At 39.9% G+C, this 22215-nt stretch overlaps 1 protein-coding gene across 1 annotated transcript in view; it reads left to right on the top strand.

The window, feature by feature from the left end:
- snx29 (sorting nexin 29) overlaps positions 1-22215 on the top strand; it is a 141358-nt gene that overhangs the window by 94125 nt on the left and 25018 nt on the right. Inside the window, exon 18 of the mRNA XM_053340905.1 lies at positions 1202-1283. Coding sequence (XP_053196880.1) covers positions 1202-1283 — 82 coding nt within the window. The remainder of the gene's footprint in view (positions 1-1201; positions 1284-22215) is intronic.

Raw genomic sequence — 22215 nt, 5'->3', positions numbered from 1 at the left:
AAAAAAATCCTGTTTGTGTTTTTATTGCACTTCTAATTTTAGGAAATGAAAGTGTTCTTTAATAATAATCTGCAGTGAAAAATATACTATTTAAAAAAAAATATTTGTACAATACAAATATTCGAAAATACGCTCTATTTGTGCTTTTCCAAATTCTGTATTGGGGTTTGGCTTCACCTCTAATAAACAGTATATGCAGCATGAAGGGTTGCAAATACAAATACAAACCTGAACATTTCATTTTGTCATAAGCAGACATGCATTCAAACTAATAATAATGAATAAAAATGACATTTTCAGTGTTTTATTTGATATCAGAACTTTAATCAGTTCCTTCTTTGAACAACAAAAACATGAATGTTGAGTAAAATCATCATATTCCCTTCTAGAAATCATGTGTGCATGTGGTGGACGAATGCACAGTGCATGTAGGGGGGTGAGGCCCTGCAGTAAGTAATGTGCTATGTGCATGTGATTGAGGAATAAGGTAGATATTCAACTGTATTTACATTAAATCTGGTTGTTTTGACCAAGATTATGCTACCAGATGTTTTTTCTAATTACATTTAAGTTCCAATTTTGTAAATTCCCAGTTTATTTCCCTTAGTTCCCATATATTCCTGTTAATTCCCATATATCCCTGTTAATTCCCATGGAAAGTTTCCAATTTTTTCCCCATAATTGCGCAACCCTAGCAGCATGTTATTAATAATTGTAATAATACATGTTGTTTCCATGTAAAATGTCATATTACTGCACTCCCTTCACTCAAACAAATGTCACTGAACATAATCAAAGCTTTTTTGTGTAAATGAATGTGATACAACAAATTCTCTTTTGATCTGTTTTCACTCTTATCTTTGGATTCTCTCTTCTTTTGTATCTTTTAATAGCTAATATCTCACTGTGGTTTAATCCATCCCTACATCCTCTTAAAATCTGCTCTCTCAGCATAAACTATTCTTTCTCAAGTTTACCAAGTGAGCAGAGCTTAAACGCTGTTTGATTTCATATATTCATTCATTCGTTCCGAGCTCTCAGTTCATGACCAAATTAGATTTCGAGGTGTTTTACCAGAGTGAGCTGTAATTTGCTGTAGCTCTCCAAGCGTAGTGCTGACACACTGTTGATGTTGCTGCTGCCAGTGATAATGATAATGATGATGATGATGATGGCAATGGTTGTTGTTTGTGTCACTCAGGGCTCATCGCGCTCTCATCAACGTGTGGATCCCCTCTGTGTTCCTGCAGGGCAGAGCTGCCAACGCCTACCACGTCTATCAGGTAAACTTTGATATGTCTGTTTGAGTTGTGGATTCTGCTTATTAGACAATACAAGCACATACTGTAGAGTCTTCCTATGAATGTATTTTACTGCAGTATACCTGTAGACAAAAATAAAGAGGGCTAGGTCCATTAAGTCCATTAAGCCTCAGAGTCAGGGAACAAATAAGCAAGCCCTGAAATAATCATACATTAACCAAAGTTTGTCTTAATACCTCATTAGCAGCAGCATTCATTAGCATTGTTGCTCCCAGGGCTTTTTTCCCTTCAGCTGTGAGCTCATGAGGTCAAACAAAACCATTTAGCCTTAGATGTGAATAGGAAGGGACAAACTATGGGGCTGTTTTCCTTATCTTTATTCATGAGCGTGGTTGTTTAAATTGAGAGCATGATTTATGGGTTTCACATTCAGATTTTGTAATTCTTTGCCTCAAACCTTGCCCTCACACTTAAAGAGCCTCTGCTTACTCTCAGATGTATTATAGCTTACATAGCGTTCCTGCTAACCTTAACCCTAATCCATCTGCTCTCGTATTGTTTGTGCAACAACCCTGTCGAAATCCCTCAACCCCATACATGGCCAGGTGGGCTGCCTCCATGTGGGTACGTCCACTTCTTAGAGTGTCCCATACTGGCGGTTACTCTTTAACCAGCTTCATCCACTACCAACCTTCATGGCTTTATTATATGTATTTCTCTTGCTTCCTTTATACATTTTTTAAATAAAAGGATGGTTAAAAACATACTCATACCCTGACATTTTACACCCAGGAGTTTCACGCAAAGTGACTCAACTAAAATACTGGTTCTTGAGCTCTGTGGGGGATACTTATCTTAGCGAGGTGTGTTGTGAACTGGACTCGAGAGCTGCTCAACAAACCGAACTGCTGCTGCCTCTTGTATCTGTCACGTTATCGAGCAAAGTAGACAATGGTGGCACATTCCCTCGGTGACTGTTTTACTGTCTGTCACATTAACAAGGTGTTACACCTCAGCTCACGTACCACAGCTGTCCCCCATGTGAGATTGAAACACATACACATACTCAGACATTCAGTCCCATGGTTCAGCTTCTTGAGACGGACAGACACACACACACACACAGAAAGATTGTTGGACTGACACACAGGGATGAACACACACACATGCGTGAACACACACACATGCGTATAGTGGTGCTGACACAAATATAATGCACAGTGGATGGAAAATACACACAGATACACACATACCTATCCATAGGTATTTACAGAAATGATAAAAATGTAGGTTCACACAGACACACACACACACACACACACACACACACACACGTATACACATGCAGATACACGTGAGAAACACATTCAAGCACAATACAGTAGACAGACTTTTTCACACTGTACAGAACCACTTGTCACACAGAAACACACACACACACACATACACACACACACACACACACACTCACACACTGGGCTTTTATCAGCCAGGAGGTACAGCTGTAACGTTAGTCAGGGGAAACCATATGGGACAGAAGAGACAGGTGACACATCCTCAGCTCTAGCTGATAGTCAGGACTGGTTGGTTCCTGAGCTCAGCCCGGCTCAACTTATACATAATAGATGTAAATTCACAACTCAGAGCTGGTGCTGAGAGCTGTCTGACACCTTTTTGTGTGAAATTATCTCCGTCCTTCTGACAGGACAGAAGCATGACGATGGTAAATGAGATGCATTGTTGTAATTTCTCTTGTTCCCATCACTCCACAGCCTTAGACTCACTCGCACAGATTTGGGGGTCAGTATTCTCCCTTTGTGGACACAATGACAAATATATTTGGGCATTTTTCACCAAATGTGTTGAAAATGATTTAGAATTAGCAATTTCTGTATTGATGCCGTTGAAACGCTGTGTGGAAAGCAGCTCACATTTAAATTGCACCTCAGTATAGGGAAAGAAAAGCTTATTTATTCAGCAATACTTACAGGTGGGTGCATTGTGATGGTACTGCTGATTCAGAGAGTTTGTTACAGACTAGTATTGCACCAGGCGTGTATAACCATAATGTTAAGGAGCCCATTTTCTATCAACAGATAAAAGAAATCAATTTCTTTTTGATGGTTGGTAGATATTTTTTCTATACATGATAATGGGGTATAAAACTATGTGAAACACCTTGGAGTACATAGATATCATGATTGCTTTGGGCAATCATCAGTTCCCACCTGCAGTTATTAGATTCATGGATCGACTCCAGCATCAAATCTGAATATTTTCATGTGTTGCACTGATTGAACTTAATTTCTCCTTCTCAATATCGGTCTCTGTGAGACTGCTGTCCAGCCCTGGAGCTGGTATAAAGCACAGCCCATCTGGTGTATTGGATACTTCCCCTCCCAGAGCTATATTCGTCTAATGGCTCCCTATGGAAACAGCTTTTGTTCTTAGACAGGCTAATGGATAGCCAAGGTTACTGGAGTCATTGTTGTTAAGGTGAGGTGGTTGTGGTGATTGAACACTGAGCCAATAGCCTTACAGACTAAAGAGTATCACGGGGAGAAGGCAGGGGTCTCTTTAAAATACCCTCATGTGGCATAGGCATAGTGTTTTGTTTTTCCTAGCTTTTTCCACGTTCTTGAACACACATATGCTTGCAAAATTGAACCAATGATGAGAGAAATGAGCCATAGCCGAAGCTAGAGAGGGTTTTGGGAGGCTTGGAGAGTGAATGGGATTTTAGAAGCCGGAGCCTAAGTTAGGTCACAGCAACCTTGTGGTTGAAAATAAGCAGGCTAACAGCCCTGTGCTGCTGCTAAGCTCTCCCAGAGAGGAGGAAACACCCCCTCTCATGTCGCGTGTCCCTAAATGTCTGCTTTTTGCTCTCTTCTCTTATGCCCTTCTTTTTTATCCTGGCCATCCATCTCCCTCTCTCATCCAGATTGGATGGCATTATGGCGAGGGTAGAACTGCTTGTACTCCATTTTCCCTCTTTGCATTTTTTTTTCTCCAGAGCTACTTTTCTCTCTTTCTGAAATGACTTCCATCTACAGCTCAGTAAGGCTCGTGGATGGATGACGAGAGACAGACAGAGATGGAGCGTGAGAGACTGATAGATTTGCTCCATTATCAGCCGGGTTTTTGCTCTTTGTGGCATGCCGTGCCTCTGGGCTTCATCCCTCCGTCGCTCCATCCCTCCCTGTGACTTTTTTCGCTTTCTGAACTCATAATGAGAGAATTATACCAGCTGCGGCAAATCAGTGTCTCCCTCCCACCCTATACCTACAATATAGGCAGTTATGGGGGGAGGGTAGCAAGAATCATTTGTACGCCGTCAACGAACACAAGGAGTCATTTGATGTGTGCAGGAGTGTCTGTGTTTTCATTACCTGTGTATTTTAGACTGGTATTGTGTTGTGAAAGTAGCATCACTCGTGAGCTGATGAGGAACTCTTTCCTCAAGAAATGAGGTGTGTGTTATCAGGGTCTATGTTGTGAAGTTGTGTGTGCAATAAGGCCGTTAGCTAAAACTCATCTACGGACCAAATTAGTTGTTTGGGAAAGAAAGTGACTAAAAAGGAGAGGCATTTGGCTCAAGGGATGGCAATGTGTCGGTCGGTCAGTCGCCAAGTTTGGTCCAGACTGAAACATCTCAAAAACTATTGGATGGATTTACATGATTTTTCTACTCATAGTCCCCAGGGGGTGAAGCTTACTGACTTTATCCCCCAACTTGGTTTTTCGGTAGAATAATCTTTACAACTGTTTGGATGAACATAAAGTTTGATACACACATTTTTGTTCCTCTCAGGATTATTTGTAGTAACTATGGTAACCCCTAACTAGTCATCCAGCACCATCATCAAGGTTAGGGTTGTTTAAAAAAATATGATACCAGTACCAATCCATGTACCCTTAAAGTGATACTGATACCAATTGAGTACTTCATTTGATACCCATTGCATTAAATGGAAAAGCTCTTGGGTTGATTGGCTGTGAGCAAATCCATACAAATAGTCATATTTTCTAGCTATGGGTGCAAAAAGGATCGATTACAGGTATCATTTGACGGCAGACGTTTTGATACTACTTGGTACCGATTTATTTCAGTTGATACCTTAAATGTATCGAGTACCAATACCTAGCCCTGATCAAGGTCCAAAGTTTCATTTGTCCAGTACTTTGGTTAATGACCAGATACCTGCAAAACAAATGATCTTCTTAGTTCTTGACATTCTTCTCGGTAACGGGTCCTGGCCAAGAAGTAATCCAGCACATAATCCTTGTAAAGCAGTGAGTTATCATTTATACACTTTGCTTTTTTGAACCGATTAAACAAACCAGATATATAATGTTAATTAGAGATGTTAAGATGTGCTCGTAGGTAGACTTTGTTAGCTCTGGACCAAGAAATATTAACTGTGTCTCCACTCCCTCGTCTTTGAGCCAAGGTAGGCTAACCAACTGTTGGTGGTAGCTCTTTTTAGGTGTGGTACCTATCTACCACGCTACCAACAATTTGGTATCTGCATCGTTGAGTTAAAAAGTTACTGTGCCTTTTGGTTTGTTGACTAAAAAGATCAACACAAGCCCTTGATGCGTGTCATTGTTTTCAGTGCAATAAGAAATATGAGTGCATTGACACACACCAACATGAATTGACTTGTCAGGATATGTAGGTAGCTGCTCCAAAAGAACGACAATTACATGGCATTCATTTACCAGATTGGCACATCCCAACTACAGTACCTTCAATTATTCTATTTGGTGGGTTCTGTGAGTTTTTTGGGCATCGCCTGACATGATGTGATGCAACACAATGTGACAGATGTGTGTCAACTTCTCCAAAGATTAAATTCTCCCTCTGACAACGTTTTTTTCTACATATCTTCATCATATCTCAGAGAAGTGGAGTGAGACAAAGGTGAAGTCAGGGCTTGTCACTCACCTCGTGTTATTATGCAATACAACATAAAAGCCTTTAACTATGAATAATGCTATTTTGCTCAAGGTATTTTTACTGTCAGACGCTCTCCTGCTGAGATACTCACTGTTGCCATGCAGCTGTCTTATGGGAGCTTTCGGGTGGTTGGTTAAGGGGTGTCGTACCTGTGGGGTTATAGCAGCAGAAGCTGTATATTTCTTGCATAGCAACTGACATTGTTAAGCCTTAATGAAGTTTTCCTTACAAACAAAGAGGAAATAATTTTGTTCACTTGCCAACTCAGTCGCACAGTCTGATGAGGCCTTCGGAGAGAAATATCACAAGTCGCTTGTGGTGTGAATTCCTGATAAATACAGTTTCCTCTGCAGTTTCAAACATCTTCACACCTCTTTCTGTCAGTTTACACCAGAAGAAGGAAAAACAAGGAGCTTTGGAAGGCCTGATTAGTTACTACTTGACCCCCCTTCAAAGACATAAAGTACTGATGCACTAACATGCTATTAATGTTAGGGTAGCCTGTGGAAAAGTTTCACCTTCTGCAACTTTTAATCACTAATATAAAAACCTGAAAACTAATATAGAATATAAGTCACCTTCATCTATATCTTCTTAATGCTTCAGCCAGCAATGGAGTGGGATTTTATTCAAGCGTTTCAGCCCAACAAACTCATTGTGTATACTGCCCTATTCACGGATTTAGCCTCTCATCATCATCCATCTCTCGACCTCTCTCCCCCTCCTACTTTTCTGAGGTTTCTTTCATTATCTCTCTCTCTGGGTCTTTTTATCCATCTGTACTTTCCTCCCTCTTTTTTCCCTCACCTCTCTTCTTCTTCCAGTTTACCCCCCTTTTTTTTCTTTGACTTCTTCCTGCTCTTTTATCAGTTTTCTACCAATTATTTTGCATTCACAGTGATTAGATAGATTTGGAGGGTGGGGTTGCTCCTCATGATGAGTTCCAAGGCAGAAATGAGTGAGTCCGTCCTACTTCCACAGCAGTTTGACAGCAATAATGAATCATGGATTTAACCTCTCGCTACTTCCTGGATGAGAAGAAAATGAACCCTTCTTACATCCTCAGAGGTGAAAATTAGGGACTGTTCACTAGAAAAAACAGATTTGCATGGCATGGTGCAAATGGGATGCAGTGTAAATGGATTGTATGTACATTACAGTATATAGAAATATTGAACTAGCACCCCTGAGCCACATCTCACTGGCTGCTTTACATATATACATTTAATAGATATACTGTATTCCCAATGAGCAATTCTCTTTGATCAGCAAAAAGCTGAGTCTATAATGTCCACACAAAGTCAGGGACTCACTGCAAACTTCTCACTGTTTTAATTATGCTAGTGAGGCTGAATGTCTACTCTAACTTTCCTCTTTCTGCCCTTCACACTTTTTTTTCTATCTCTATAGAACCGCATTATATTGAAGATGTATTGTACTGTGGGAAAAAGCATATTCACACTCGTGTCCACTGCATTTTTAAAAGGTACCTTTGTATTATCTTTTCATGCTTGTCGTCATACATACAATACAGTACCTTTAACTGTAGCTGTTTGCGTTGGGTTTGAGAGAGAGAGTGAGAGATCCCAATTAATAGCAGTTACATAAACCATCTTTGGCTTCCCCGTGCCTCCCCGAAGCCTTTAATATGCACCATATGAAACCACATATATCAGCTACTCAATGAATAATTGAGACATCCTCGCTGACACTCTTTCAGATGTGTGCCCCACTGCCTGCCATGGACTGCCGTCCCCAGAGAAAGGCAATGTGGGAAATGTATTAGTACCTGTAATTTCTATATTAACCATTGAGTTTAGCGGGGTTAGCTGTGGAGACTTGTGGCTGCTCAGGCGGTAAACTTTACATCCAGACCCGCTCAGTGTGAGTTGCACTGATTAGCCAGAGGCTCAGACTGCATGGTGATAGGCTGCTTAAGCTATGCAGATGAGATAATACATCCATATGTATTAATGTGAACTTTGAGTGTGTATGTGTGTGTGCAAGAGTGCTTGTGTTACATTCAAAGACAGATGGATGTTCTGTTTATGAATATAATTTTTTCTTTGTCTGCATGCTGCCATGCTCATACGAGAATCTGTGTGTATGTGTGTTCGTGTGTGTGTGCGTGTGTGTGCGTGTGTGTGTGGACATGCATATGATTGAATATGGTTATGGTAATGGCTGGTTGGTGACAGAAGGAGATAACTGTTGTGTTGATGATGGTAATGATAAATGCTTTACAATGATGATGATGATAATTAGAACCGTTGTCTTGGTCTTCCATCCATCAGTCTTAGATTAAACATCTTGGTGAAGGCTCGGATGCTGACTGCTTTTACTGCTGCTCACTGCAGTAAGGACACCACATCAATTTCAGCATCAGCATAATTCACATTACATTTCCATTGTAGGCACTTAAGTCAGTGCCTCTCATCCAGAGCCATTTACAATGAGCAGGTTGAGGTTCAATGTCTTGTTCAATTGCACTTAAACAGGGTGCATTGCTGTTGATGGACATGCACTGTGACTTTTTGACTGTTATTGCCAGTCTATTGATTACAGAGCAGAACACAATGAAAGGAGCACTTGTGCAATATCATGCAAACCAATACAATAGCCCTGCAGTAAACAGTATAATAGGGATAGGTCTTCAGTAGGGACCAACAAATATAGGATCTTTGAGGCAGATACACATATCAATACTGTACAGTGATAAAAATCTGATAACACTTACAGCTGAAAAAAAGTTTTTAATAGAGTTGTTGATCAACAGAAAAAACTGTAAACTATCTGATAACTGATTGTCATTTTTTAAGGAAAGGTGACAAATATTTCATCGTTCTGCTTCACAATTACAAATTACTTATTTTTTTCTTATGAGATAGTAAGACTGTCAGAAGAGGAATAGAAGCAATTTCACCTCGGATATAGGCTTAACATCTGATCGATTGATTGTTAAAATAATCTGCAAATTATGAAATTATCAACAAATATCCTTCTATTGTGCTTAAACGCATAACACAAAACAAACTCCATGCTTCAGTAAAGATATTTAATACCTGAAAGCCAAGATTTTAATAGAGAGCAGTCACAGTAAATACAAGATTACAGTTAATCTTGAAATGTAAATGCCATTGAAATTCAAATATTTTAAATAATAATTATGAAACACATGTAAAAGAGAGTCAGACGTGTATCTATATATATACATATATATGTATTCGCTGTATGGTAATTCATGAGCCTGAGAATTGTGGTGTTGTTGTGTTGGACTATACAATACGATATAGCGTCTAAGATGACCATAGAATGACAAAAAACTTTAACATTAAAATTGTCACAAAGGTATTGCAGTGCGTTGTGATTGGAATCCATGACATTGTATAGGTGCTGATTTCACTGTGCGCATTATATAATTGTAAAGCCACTCTGCTTTGATTTGCAAGCTCTGAATCTCTGAAGCCTATAATTTGTGATAATGATATTTGGTTGAGTAGATTTTCCATTTTATTGCACCATACCTTTAATTGTGTCTTTTTTGCTGGTAAGTGCTGCAGTCTTTTTCACTGAACAGCATCTTTGTCTCTACACGTTTGGATTTTCACCCTGCTTAACACAGCCGAGCAACACTGAGCTTTACAGGCTCTTGTAGGGCGTCTGGTAGTCAGAGCTGAGGTGAAGTCCTGCTGTGGCGCTTCATCAACGAGCCGCCCTCCAATAAAAACTTCAAAGATGTGTCGTTAGCAGCTGGAAATGGGATGTGAGAGGTGGGATGGGATCTTGGCACGCCCCCCCCCCTCCCCCTCTCCCTGTGGGGATAGGGCGGCAAAATCAGGATTTGACTGCTGACGGTGCCTTCGAGGGAGTCAGGAGGGAGTGTGATGATCTCTGCTTTAGCCTCCAGACATCTGATTAAATCTCTGGATAGAACATAATTTGTCAGTCTGCCTAACCTCACCTGCTCTGCTCTCTATGCTCCCCTCTCCCTTGTTACTCTCAATTTTTAGTTACCCATTTTGTTTGTGTCTCTAATTGTCTCCCTTTCATTCTTCATTTTTCTCATCACTCAGCTTTCAACTCCCCTCTTTCTTTCTCTTTCATTCAGCACTGGTTTGCTCTACATCCCCCACTCCCCACCTTTACTCCCAATCATTTGCTCACTGGCTTCCTTACTACGCTCAAAGCCAACTCTCAGGACTTGTCAGTGACTCACTCATTCACATGAAAGAGGGAAGAGAAAACGAGTCTCCTACCGTGACTGAGTTTTTAGTCAAGTGTTCAAGGGAGGGACACACAAAGAGGAGGAGTGGGAGGGAGGGAGCTGACAGGAGTAGGGGGTGGGAGATGAAGAGAACAGAATAAGGGAAGCAATTGTGATAAAAGATGAAGATAAGAGCTGCGGCTTGTCCTCCCACTGGGGCGTCACAGTTTTTCCAAGGTAGCCTCCAACTTAGACGTTGAGCGCTCATATCTAGTTACCACCCGCCGGTCTTAAAGAACTTGTGCTGAGTCCTCAAGTGATAAAAAGCTTTCAGTGTCTGGTGTATTGATGGCTGTTCTGTGTGAAGAAGCGAAGGAGAAGCCTGGAAAATAGAAAGAGCTGTTTTTTCCCCCCTTGGGCCTTGAAAGTTATATTTTATAATGAGAGGGATTCGATGAACAGTTAATGTCCTGATGTTCTGTACCTGAAAGCATTTTTACCACCTACATTCAGACTTTTTCACAGACCTTACTGTATATATTTCTCCTCTTTGTGAATAAGTCTATATGACATCAAGCATCAATGTAAATTCTGCCAAAAATGATATATTGATGCTGCTTTGCAAATGAACAAAACAACACTTCATCAATAGGACTTCAATTCAAGTGACTACTGCAAGAACTGCCACACACATAACTCATTAAATTGCACTGTAGTATGTTGTCAACTTCCTTTATGATGGATTTGTCCATTACATACAAGAGTCTACAGCCACGATAGCTTCTCTGTGAAGCTGTACTTCAGCGCAGTGGTGCTTTTCAGCAGCTTGCAGCATGCTTACATACTCACAATGATGACCTTAACATGTGAATGTGTTGACAAGCATTGTTTATCATGTTAGCAAGTTAACATTCTAACATTTGCTTATTTGCATTCGAAACAAAGTATGACTATGGTCATAATCCAAAGCACTGGAGAAAGTCAAATGTAGAGCTGCAATATGATTGTATTGTTTCTGGTAGTCAAACTGGTAGTCTTGGATATTTAGACTGAGGGGACATCTTCAAGTCTATCCATCCATTCCATCCATTTACGCGGCTTATTCAGGACATGAGGAGGGCTGCTGTGACATCAGACTGAGTAAGGAAACCCAATCATCCCTCAACTTGACCTAACCTCCAGCTCCTCCTGAGGGAGAAGAGATATATAGTCCCTTAAACCTTTTTTCTGGTCTTCGTTGGGTTCTCCTTCCAGTTGGACGGAGCCTGGAACACTTTCAGAGGGAAGAAGCCAGGAGGGCATCCTAACCAGGTGCCCAAACGAACTTAGCTGGCACCTTTCAATGTGAAGGAGCAGTGGATCTTGTCCAAGCTCTCCCTGGATGCCCAAGTTTCTTACCCTATCTCTAAGACTGACCACAGAAACCCTCTGGAGGAAACTCATTTCAGCCATTTGTATCCATGATCTCATTCTTGAAGTCATTACCCAAAGGTTGTGACCAGAGGTGAGGGCTGGGACATAAAACGGTTTGGGGTTCTTTCGATTGTTTCTCTATTCTTTGCAGACGATGTGATTCTGTTGGCTTCAACACACTGTCACCCAAAAAAGTGGACTGCTCCCTCAGATTTGGGAGTGAGTGCAAGTATCTTGTGGTTTTGTTCAGAAGTGGAGGTGAGGAGGATTGTGAGGGTGACAAGTGGATCTGTGCAGCATCAGCAGTAATGTGGGCATTGTGCTGCACTATTGTGGTGAAGAAAGAGCTGAATCAAAATGTACCGGTCGCTCTATGTTCCAACAATCACCCATGGTCATATCTTTGAGTGTGCGTGCTGTTTTGGTTCATGCACAGCAGCACAAGGTGCAAAAGGGCTGGGTGAAATAGAATATAGATCACAGGTGGTGGCAATTAATAGATACCATCTCAGCTGAGCCAATTACAGAAGCATGACAACAACAGCTCAACAAATATATTAGCTGCTATAGGAAATTATTTTGGAGCCACAACATGAACACACAGTACCACAAATCTGCAGCTGAAGGCAAAAAAAAAATCAAACTGTCAGAGAACTGCTTGTGCTGGTTGTTACACTGCCACAAAAACAAGTCCCTGAGGCTTCAGCCTGTGGGGACCATGAATGTCTGTTTATAATTTGATAGCAATCCATCCAATTATAAATAGAAATATTTCAGCATGGACCACAGTGGTTGACTGACTGCTATTGACAATTCATTGATGTTTTATGGCAAAGAAATTCAATCAAACATAACCCACCTGTATAACAGTGTTTGTAAGTGGTTATAAATTACCTCCAGGTTGAAGTCCTTTCCCACAACTACATTATTTTGACTATCTGCTGTATGTATTAAGTAAAACACAGATCTTTGCATTCTGGTTATGCTGTAAATCTACATGCCGTCTGCTCACCAGTGCTCATGTTTATTTCCACAAAATTCTGTCTTTCAAAAGCACCAAAATGCACTCAGGGATTGGCAGCAAAGAGAGTGTTTGCTGATATTTGTAGAGTGATGTGACATTTTCTTCAATTCAAATAGCAAAATAAAATATTTGACAGGGATGTAGGAGAGGTATGGTTAGTTGGTAAAATGTGTGGAAAAAACACCTCTTTTTTTAGTTGCAGTTATTTCTTTCTAATGAGGAGGATCTTTGACACCAGATACTTCCTTTTTCTAAACAATGAGATGTATTCATGTGTTTCCCTAGGAATATTTTCACAATAGACAGTATGTGGATGGTTAAATGAAGTAAAATAGATACAATGTTAGTACATGCATGTATGAAACTGTTGAGGTCTTCCTGTTAAATATCTCACTGCAAGAGAAGAAGTAAGGGGTAAGGTAATTGGTGAGGCACATTAGAGAGATTGTCTTTTTCCCCTCTGTGTTTTAAGAGCTCACCTCTACCTCATAAACCTTCAGCAACCTTCCTCGAACAGAGGCGGAGGGTGTAGGACAAACTAGAGGTGAATGCTTTAATTTTATCTGCCAAAATAAATATCTCAGCCTTTATCTGTAGACAGGGAGTAGTTAACCATCGTAGGGGTATGGTTCAACATGTGAAAAGTCTTTATAATCCCCTGGAGGAACTATAACACCATCAAATCCATGAATCAAGCTGCGCAAAAGTGTACACAGTATGCTGTTGGTGTCATTTCTGTCCTTGCCCTTCCATCTATTTTTCTTGTTTTCTCTTAAAGATTTAACTGCAGTGCCTCCTTCTCTTAATGTCTTTAGTTCCTTCTCCTCCTCCTCCTCCTCTTCTAATACCAACATTATGCCTCCTCCTCCCTCCTCCTCCTCCTCCTCCTCCTCCTGCCTCTTGTCTCTTCCTCATCTGCATCCACTGGCTCCTCTCCACACAGTGTCTAATTTTGTAGAATGTCAAGCAGCAGCTTTTGGAGGAGGCTGGGCAAAACTCAGGAGATACTCGGCAGCCATTTTTCTGTTATCGGTTGCCAGTAAATGAGAATAGTAAGTCCACCTTAAGGGAGCTTGAGTATGGCCCAGCATCTGACAGAGCTTTACACTAATCAAACCTTTAATATAGCTTTAAGCTATATAGTTAAAGTTATGTGAATAAAAACTTATTTAACATTTGAAAAATTCAATTTATAGAAATGTGTCCTCTATTCAAGCAATGGCTCCCTTTTAAAAGTCTGTCTGTATTTGGTGTGAAAATATCACAGCATCATTTTCTGTTTAACATAATTTTCATAGCTTTAATATCACAAATCCAAATCATAGCCATAACATTAAGCACTCTTATGGAACTCAGAGCAAAGTTTTGGTGAGCAGGTATCTGGAGAACAGAGATGCGGGTTGTCAGCTCCATGGAAAAGAGACGGCAAACTGGATTTTAATTAAGGATTTAAAATTCACTCGTCACTCGTGCTGATTAACGAGGGTCAGCAGGCGGACATGCCGCTCCACCAGCAACATGTCGAAATGCACAGTAGGAGCATTTATTCACTGACAAATAGCCTAAACTGTACACACATTGGAGTGCTACGTTCAAATCTATTCAGCTAACTTCAAAGTCTCTGCTCACCAGCAAGAGTGAGCAGAGAGTCAGCAAGCAATGAGGCATTGGACACTTGCTAGAAAATGGAGCACTGCGAGAAATCCTGTACACCTGACCCCCTTTATTCACTGATGTATAATCTGATCGCCAATAGGCACAGGCCTAGTTTGCACACAGTTTTTGCCACAGTGGGAACTCCTCCAGTTAGCCTGCCTGTCAGATCTGGGAACAACAGATTTAGAGAAATATAGCGGGGAGGGAGACATCATTATCATCTACACTTTCTGCAAATCTCAGCTGTAGCTCACGAATGCTTCAAGTTCCACCTGAGTGTTGGAATCCCCTCAGGCTAAAGATCCAGTTAAATGTCAAGCAAAGAAAAAGCTGCAATTATCCGTTCAGAGACTTCACGATTCAGATCTTTGCTTCTGAAGTTGTTTCATGGTATGCACACACTCCTTTCCTCAGGAAGGTGTTGTGCTGTTGTCTGTAGTTGGCAGACATGTATGTTGGTTTGGTGTGTTTGGTTCCTTTTATGTGTTTGCATCATCATCAATTTCTTCCCACATTCCACACATGCATTTGGAAAACATGCACCGTTGTAGACACATATGTACGTAGACCTGAGACCAGCTTGAAGTCACTAAGGTGTCAGCTAATGGAGATCTTAAAAAATAGATTAAAGCACAAGCTAGCCATTTTACATCGAAGCTGGCTGAGGAAACACAGTGTCACTATCCAGCCATAGCTAATGTTATTTGATAACTGTCATCTAACATCGATTAATCAACTCAGTTGAAAGACGAGCACCAAAAATAGCACATACAAACTCACAAAGGAGGAACTAATTAGTTTGCTGTTTTCTACCATTTTTTTATCATTGTGCCTCCTCTAAAAGTGAGGATCCTGTTCACACTTAATAACATTATGTCTTTAATATAACCACTGATCTGTAGGAATGTGTCTGTTCCTTTGAAATTAGCGTTTGGAAAGAGCTCTGTGTTAATCTTTCAAGGTGCATCAGAGAACAAACAACAGCCTGGGAGATAAAGCATATTTTTGTGATAGATGAAAGTCTTATTTTTTGAAATAATATGCAACAAATGCTGACAGTTGACATCTGAAGCACTTAAAACATGCATAAAGGAATAGTTGACAGGTAACAATTTGTGCAACATGCGTATTTAGTTGCTTTCTTGCTGAAAGCTGGAAGAGAAGATTTCTAGTTTTCAGGCTCCAGGTCCAGGCTCCACCAGTTGCCTGGAAATCTCGCAATGAAGTGACTCCATGAAACCAACCAAGAAATAGTTTGGCACGTAACACGACTTGATTTCATACTTCAAACAAATGACATACAACTTGTCAATTAGTGATCTGTACAGGGGCTGGTAGGCATATTTTACCTTTAGACAGAGCAGGCTAGCGGTTTCCATTGCTTTCAGTCTACATGTTAAGCTAAGCTAACGGGCTGCTTGTCATAGCTTCATACAGTCATATGAAAAAGTTTGGGCACCCCTGATCATTTTCAATATTTTCCTTTATAAATCATTGGTTTTTCGGATCAGCAATTTCAGTTAAATATATCATATAGCAGACAAACACAGTGATATTTGAGAAGTGAAATGAAGTTTATAGGATTTACAGAAAGTGTGCAATAATTACTTAAACAAAAGTAGGCAGGTGCATAAATTTGGGCACCCCAACAGAAAAATTACATCAATATTTAGTAGATCCTCCTTTTGCAGAAATAACAGCCTCTAAACGCTTCCTATAGCTTCCAATGAGGGTCTGGATTCTGGTTGAAGGTATTTTTGACCATTCTTTTTTTACAAAGCATCTCCAGTTCAGTCAGGTTTGATGGTTTCCGAGCATGGACAGCCCGCTTTAAATCACACCACAGATTTTCAATAATATTCAGGTCTGGGGACTGAGATGGCCATTCCAGAACGTTGTACTTGTTCCTCTGCATGAATGCCTTAGTAGATTTTGAGCAGTGTTTAGGGTCGTTGTCTTGTTGAAGTATCCAGCCCGGCACAACTTCAACTTTGTCACTGATTCTTGAACATTGTTCGCAAGAATCTGCTGATACTGACTGGAATCCATGCAACCTTCAACTTTAACAAGATTGGCAGTACCTGCACTGGCCACACAGCCCCACAGCATGATGGAACCACCACCAAATTTTACTGTGGGTAGCAAGGGTTTGTCTTGGAATGCTGTGTTCTTCTTCCGCCATGCATACCGCCCCTTGTTATGTCCAAATAACTCAATTTTAGTTTCATCAGTCCACAGTACCTTATTCCAAAATGAAGCTGGCTTGTCCAAATGTGCTTTAGCATACCTCAAGCGACTCTGTTTGTGGCATGTGCGCAGAAAAGGCTTCTGCCGCATTACTCTCCCATACAGCATCTCCTTGTGCAAAGTGCGCTGAATAGTTGAACGATGCACAGTGACACCATCTGCAGCAAGATCATGTTGTAGGTCTTTGGAGCTGGTCTGTGGGTTGAGCTTGACTGTTCTCACCATCCTTCGCCTCTGCTTATCTGAGATTTTTCTTGGCCTGCCACTGCGGGCCTTAACTAGAACTGTGCCTGTGGTCTTCCATTTCCTCACGATGTTCCTCACAGTGGAAACTGACAGCTTAAATCTCTGAGCTAGCTTTTTGTATCCTTCCCCTAAACCATGATGTTGAACAATCTTTGTTTTCAGGTCATTTGACAGTTGTTTTGAGGCTCCCATGTTGCCACTCTTCAGAGAAGATGCAAAGAGAAAAACAACTTGCAACTGGCCACCTTAAATACCCTTTCTCATGATTGGCTTCACCTGTGTATGTAGGTCAAGGGTCAATGAGCTTACCAAACAAATTTTGTGTTCCAATTATTAGTGCTAAAGGTATTCAAATCAATAAAACAACAAGGGTGCCCAAATTTATGCACCTGCCTACTTTTGTTTAAGTAATTATTGCACACTTTCTGTAAATCCTATAAACTTCATTTCACTTCTCAAATATCACTTTGAGAAGTGAAAATAAATATTGAGAATGATCAGGGGTGCCCAAACTTTTTCATACCACTGTATTTATCATATTAATCTTATTGATCTTCTCATCTCACTCTGAACATTGTTTTGCAGTTATAATCTAGCATTTAGGAACCATGACCTTGTATAAAACCTTTAATTGAGCTGTTACAGTTACAGTCTACACATTTTAAATGATGAGTCTTTCCATGATGCACCCTACATTTCTGTTTTATCTCATCGCTGTGGATATCAGGTCAGTTATATATGTATCTAACCATGCTTTCATTGGTAGATAAGAGAGTTTGATTAGTGAATGTCTTGAAATATCAGCAGTAAACCAAAAGTTTCGACAGTTTCTTCGTCCTAAGTTAGAGGGTGCTTTTTTACTCCTCTTCCCCCTTATATGTGATTCATCGTGCGAGATACCAACTCGCTCGATGAAGGTAAATACAACTTTCTGCTCCCACATTACTCTCGAGAGGCCAAATTGAAAAACAGTTTGTGCCTAAAGTAGTAGTAGATGAGTCAATTTGGTAGGAACATCAATATACCACAAAAGTAAATTGAAGCTCTTAACCACGGAGAAAAACCCCTTTCCCAACATCATAAATTGCTGATACCTCAGTAACCAAAGGTGGAGTTTTCCTCTTATGTTGACTCATTGAGGTCATATTTTCATCAAATGTATTATTATGCTTTCTCAGATATTCTCATAAGCCATTTAAATACAGACAAAAGGACTGTGTCCATCACAGTCGAGCTTTCAACAACAGCCAAAACCCATCAACCCTTTTCCATGAGGTCTCTCTGAACCATGATTAGAGGCCTTTCCCCGTTTGAAGATGGCTTTCATTGGAGATATCAAAGCGCCGGTGCTGAAATATTCGCGGATGCTGCAGTTTGGATGTCACCAAGATTTTTGTCAGAGATAATAAAAGACTATTTGTGATTAGTCAGGAAGAGGGAGCTGGTAGCTGTGTGCAGAGGCTAATGTGTTGCCATAAATAAGTATGCCAATGAGACGGTGTAAAGTGGATTAAGCTTGCTGTGCTAATACTGCCATATGTGAGGAGCCATTTGATGTCTGAGAAACTACAGACACTATGGGACTGATTCTATCATCAAATTTTTGCTAATGCAGCCATTAGTGTTTAATATATAGACTCAAGAGACATATATGCTTGTAGGCGGCTATATAACATGTAGAATCAGTCAGTGGTTGATTTTTCCTCAGTTCTTTTTTGCCATACACTCCCTCTCAAGCGTGATGTTTTGTTTGTTTTGTTATGTAACCTGTACAGTCATGGTAAAGACAGTTTGATTCTCTTTGGCTCAAGATACATATTACTCTATGAAATCCCACACTCACTCACCGAGAGGCTGCTTTAAGGCTTGTGAAGTGGCCATTTGGAGGGACCAAAAGCTATTAATGCACAATATCAATACACATTCGGTGCACTAGTGAGTAATTAAAGCAGCAGGAGGAAGCATAAAGAATTGACTGAAATTCCGCTAGTGCCAGCAACAGATGAAAGTTTCCACATATGCAATGAAATATCTCACCATTTACCAGGCTGATTAGAACAGTCATGATTCTCTGACCTTTCCCTATTGCCACCATGAGGTTCGCTATTCTTATGAGTGAGATGTGTTGACAGCTATTGGATGGAATATGGTACTGACATTCATGTCTCACTCATAATTTTATGATAACTTTGGTGATCCTCTGACTTTTCAACTAGCTTCATCATCAGGTGAACATTTTTAATTTATTCAGTACTTTACTTTATGATGAAATAACTGCAAAATGAACTGTATTCCCATTGGGTTCAGCGGTACTTAATTAGCTAAAGTTGTGATGCGTCCAGTACATACTAAACAAAGGCAAGGTATTTCAGAAAGTTTATATTAAATATTTGAGAAAACAAACTTTCATCAGCATGTATGGAATAAATTATAAACCATCTGGTACTCAACTTGCTACAGTAATTGCTCAGTGTGGCCTTCACTTGAACTTTTGACATGCCTGTTTTTACCATTATGGAGTAATTGAGGCAAGTATGCTGATATATGTTCGTGGAAAACAAGGTGATTGACACTTCAAAGTGCTTATTATTTATGTTCTTGCACTGATATTTAACACTTGACAAGTCGAACCTGAATTCTTTGTGAAAAATTAATCTACCTATACAGTCGATGCCAAACTGCCTTATTGACATTGATTGATTCTCTGTAATTTTCTGCAATATCGAAGTTGGGAATGCCAGAATTTATGTTACACAATCTTTTAGGTGCCACAATGCAAACATTCATTATTGTCCAGTCAACTGAAGAGGTAATAACACACAGACGTATTTAATTAATTTGGGATATAACATTGACTTACATTCATATCCTGGATACTAACTCTACTGCAACTCTAATCACTATTTATCTCATACTAACCATTACATTTACCTTAACCTTAAACCAAGTCTTCACCCTAAAATTATTGATTAACATAACAGAGATTTGCTTTTTGTCCCCAAAAGGGAGGCGAGTCCCCATACTGTATGTGTGTAACCAGATGTGAGTCCCTACAACATGAGGAATACCTGGACACACACACACACAAACAAATACACATATCAAGTCAGTGTGTTTCTGCTAACTTGCAAAAAGAAGTTGGTTAAAAAACTTCAATGTGCTTCTGTAGGTCAAACATAAAGTGCAGAGATGACAAGTATTCAGTCCATTAGTCGCCGTGTCTGCTCTCATCTTGTCAAACCACCACCGTCATGCAGTGGATTCTGGTCTTTCCTTTAGTGCAGCTGCTTTTAGTACAAGACATATCATCCAAACAGTCACACTGGTCAAATCAAATCCCCAGTCATGCCTATAAATTACAGCCATCTGTATTAGATGTCCTTCAACAAAAGGCAGTTTCCATACAAGATATACTCACTGGTGTATAAAAGTCATATCACCTTTGAGCATATTATTCTATTATTTCATGACTATCCTCTACATAAAGTGAGTGTTAATTGATAGAGTCACAGAAGCAGGCATATGTTTAGGAAAAAAACAAAAAAAAACATCTTGGTATTTTTCTCACCTCCCACTCATTCAGTATCTGTCTGTTTGAATAATGGTACATGATTTCAGATAATTTATTCAACCATATGGACAGCATCATTTTGACTGCTATTTTTCCTTAACATTAACAGCGTCTAGACATGTCTGTCACCAATGCTGTAATATTAAGAATGAGACATTTAGGACAGCTAACTAAGCTCTAGCTGTCAGTCTCCGCTGAATGGCTGTCCAAAATGTCACATTTTATATTTTTGCCATTTAACCGAGACTGTAAGAGCATGTTTGCTGACAAAAGATCACTGGGTAAAGGAACACCTCAAAACAAAGGAAAATTGTGTCATTGTGTGCTTCCTCCAATGTCAGTCAAAACTTCTAAGAGGTCGACAGGTTAAACACAAAATTCAGTGAGAGCTCTGTAGTGCTGACGGTTAATTGGTTGCCAGACAAGTACATGAAATTACGCCAAGTTCTTTGCTGTAATTTATGTACTGTATAGCAAAACAATGACCAGAATGTATATGTATATTTATTCTCTGTATAATGGCAAACAAAACAAGAAAACTAGTTGATTCTTTTACACCATGATATGTTTGATGATCCTACAAACTTCAATGGAGTTTCATGTTTGGGTGAATGGAACAGGGTGATATCATGACTACAGCTGTTTTCAGACAATATGTAACAATATTGCCTTTATCTCTTTGTTAAAATGATGGATTTTTGTTGTTGGTGTGTTTTTTTATGTAAATGTTCATTACAGCTTCATTCATCCAGACTTTTACAGAAAGAGCCACAATGCTTGCGTGATATTTGGCAGCCGGTGGAGCAAGAGAAAGCAGAACATGAATAAGGAAGGAAGATGTTAGTTTTCTGTTGTCTCCCAGGCTTCATCATCAGTTCATTTCAAAACATATTTTTAGTTAAAGCAGTAATTAGACACAACATTAAACACAAATTATTTTTGCAACTGATCTTACGTGAAAAAAAAAACCTTGTAAACCCTGTTTATTAAACTTATTTTCTATGTGTGTCAGAGATGATAATTAATGGTCTTAATAGATGGGAGGAGATGTGTAGAAAATATCTGTGTATGTATATGGCACTTGCGCTGATATATTTAATTTTCTGTCATGATTTTTACAAAAAAGTGACTTTAGATGCTCGTTCGGACTCGAGAACAACTTGTAAATTTGCCATCATGTAACAAAGTGCACGTCTGAAAGAGGTCTAAGCCGGCTCTCCATTTCCACAGCTGCTACTGTTGTGGTGTGTTGGGTCGAGGCACTTCAGTCCCAGCTGCGCCCGTGCACAGGCCCAGCAGTATACCACACTGCGGTTGTACTTGGCGGCTCAGTGGGAATGTGTGTTTCACAGCGCGAGTGTGAAGCTCAGCACTCCTAAGTACACAGTATTTATGCTCAGTCAACTTCATCTGACCCTAAGCCTACAGTAAGCGAAGGCTTAAAAAGTTATCTCGAAGACAGATAACTAATGCCGTGTTCAGATGGAAAAAAGACCTCTAAAAAAGCTGCGTGAAATCAATCATGGACACTTTGAGGACAATGCAGGATTTGAGAGGGAATATGTTTTGACATTTTTGCCTTTTGTTTACTTTATTTTTTGATTTGCCCTGCAGGTGGTATCTATGCCTATG

This window comes from Scomber japonicus, chromosome 20 (assembly GCF_027409825.1).
Source record: "Scomber japonicus isolate fScoJap1 chromosome 20, fScoJap1.pri, whole genome shotgun sequence".
Classification (NCBI taxonomy): domain Eukaryota; kingdom Metazoa; phylum Chordata; class Actinopteri; order Scombriformes; family Scombridae; genus Scomber; species Scomber japonicus.
The sequence above is the reverse complement of the archived record's forward strand: the minus strand, read 5'-3'. Positions and strand labels throughout refer to the sequence as shown.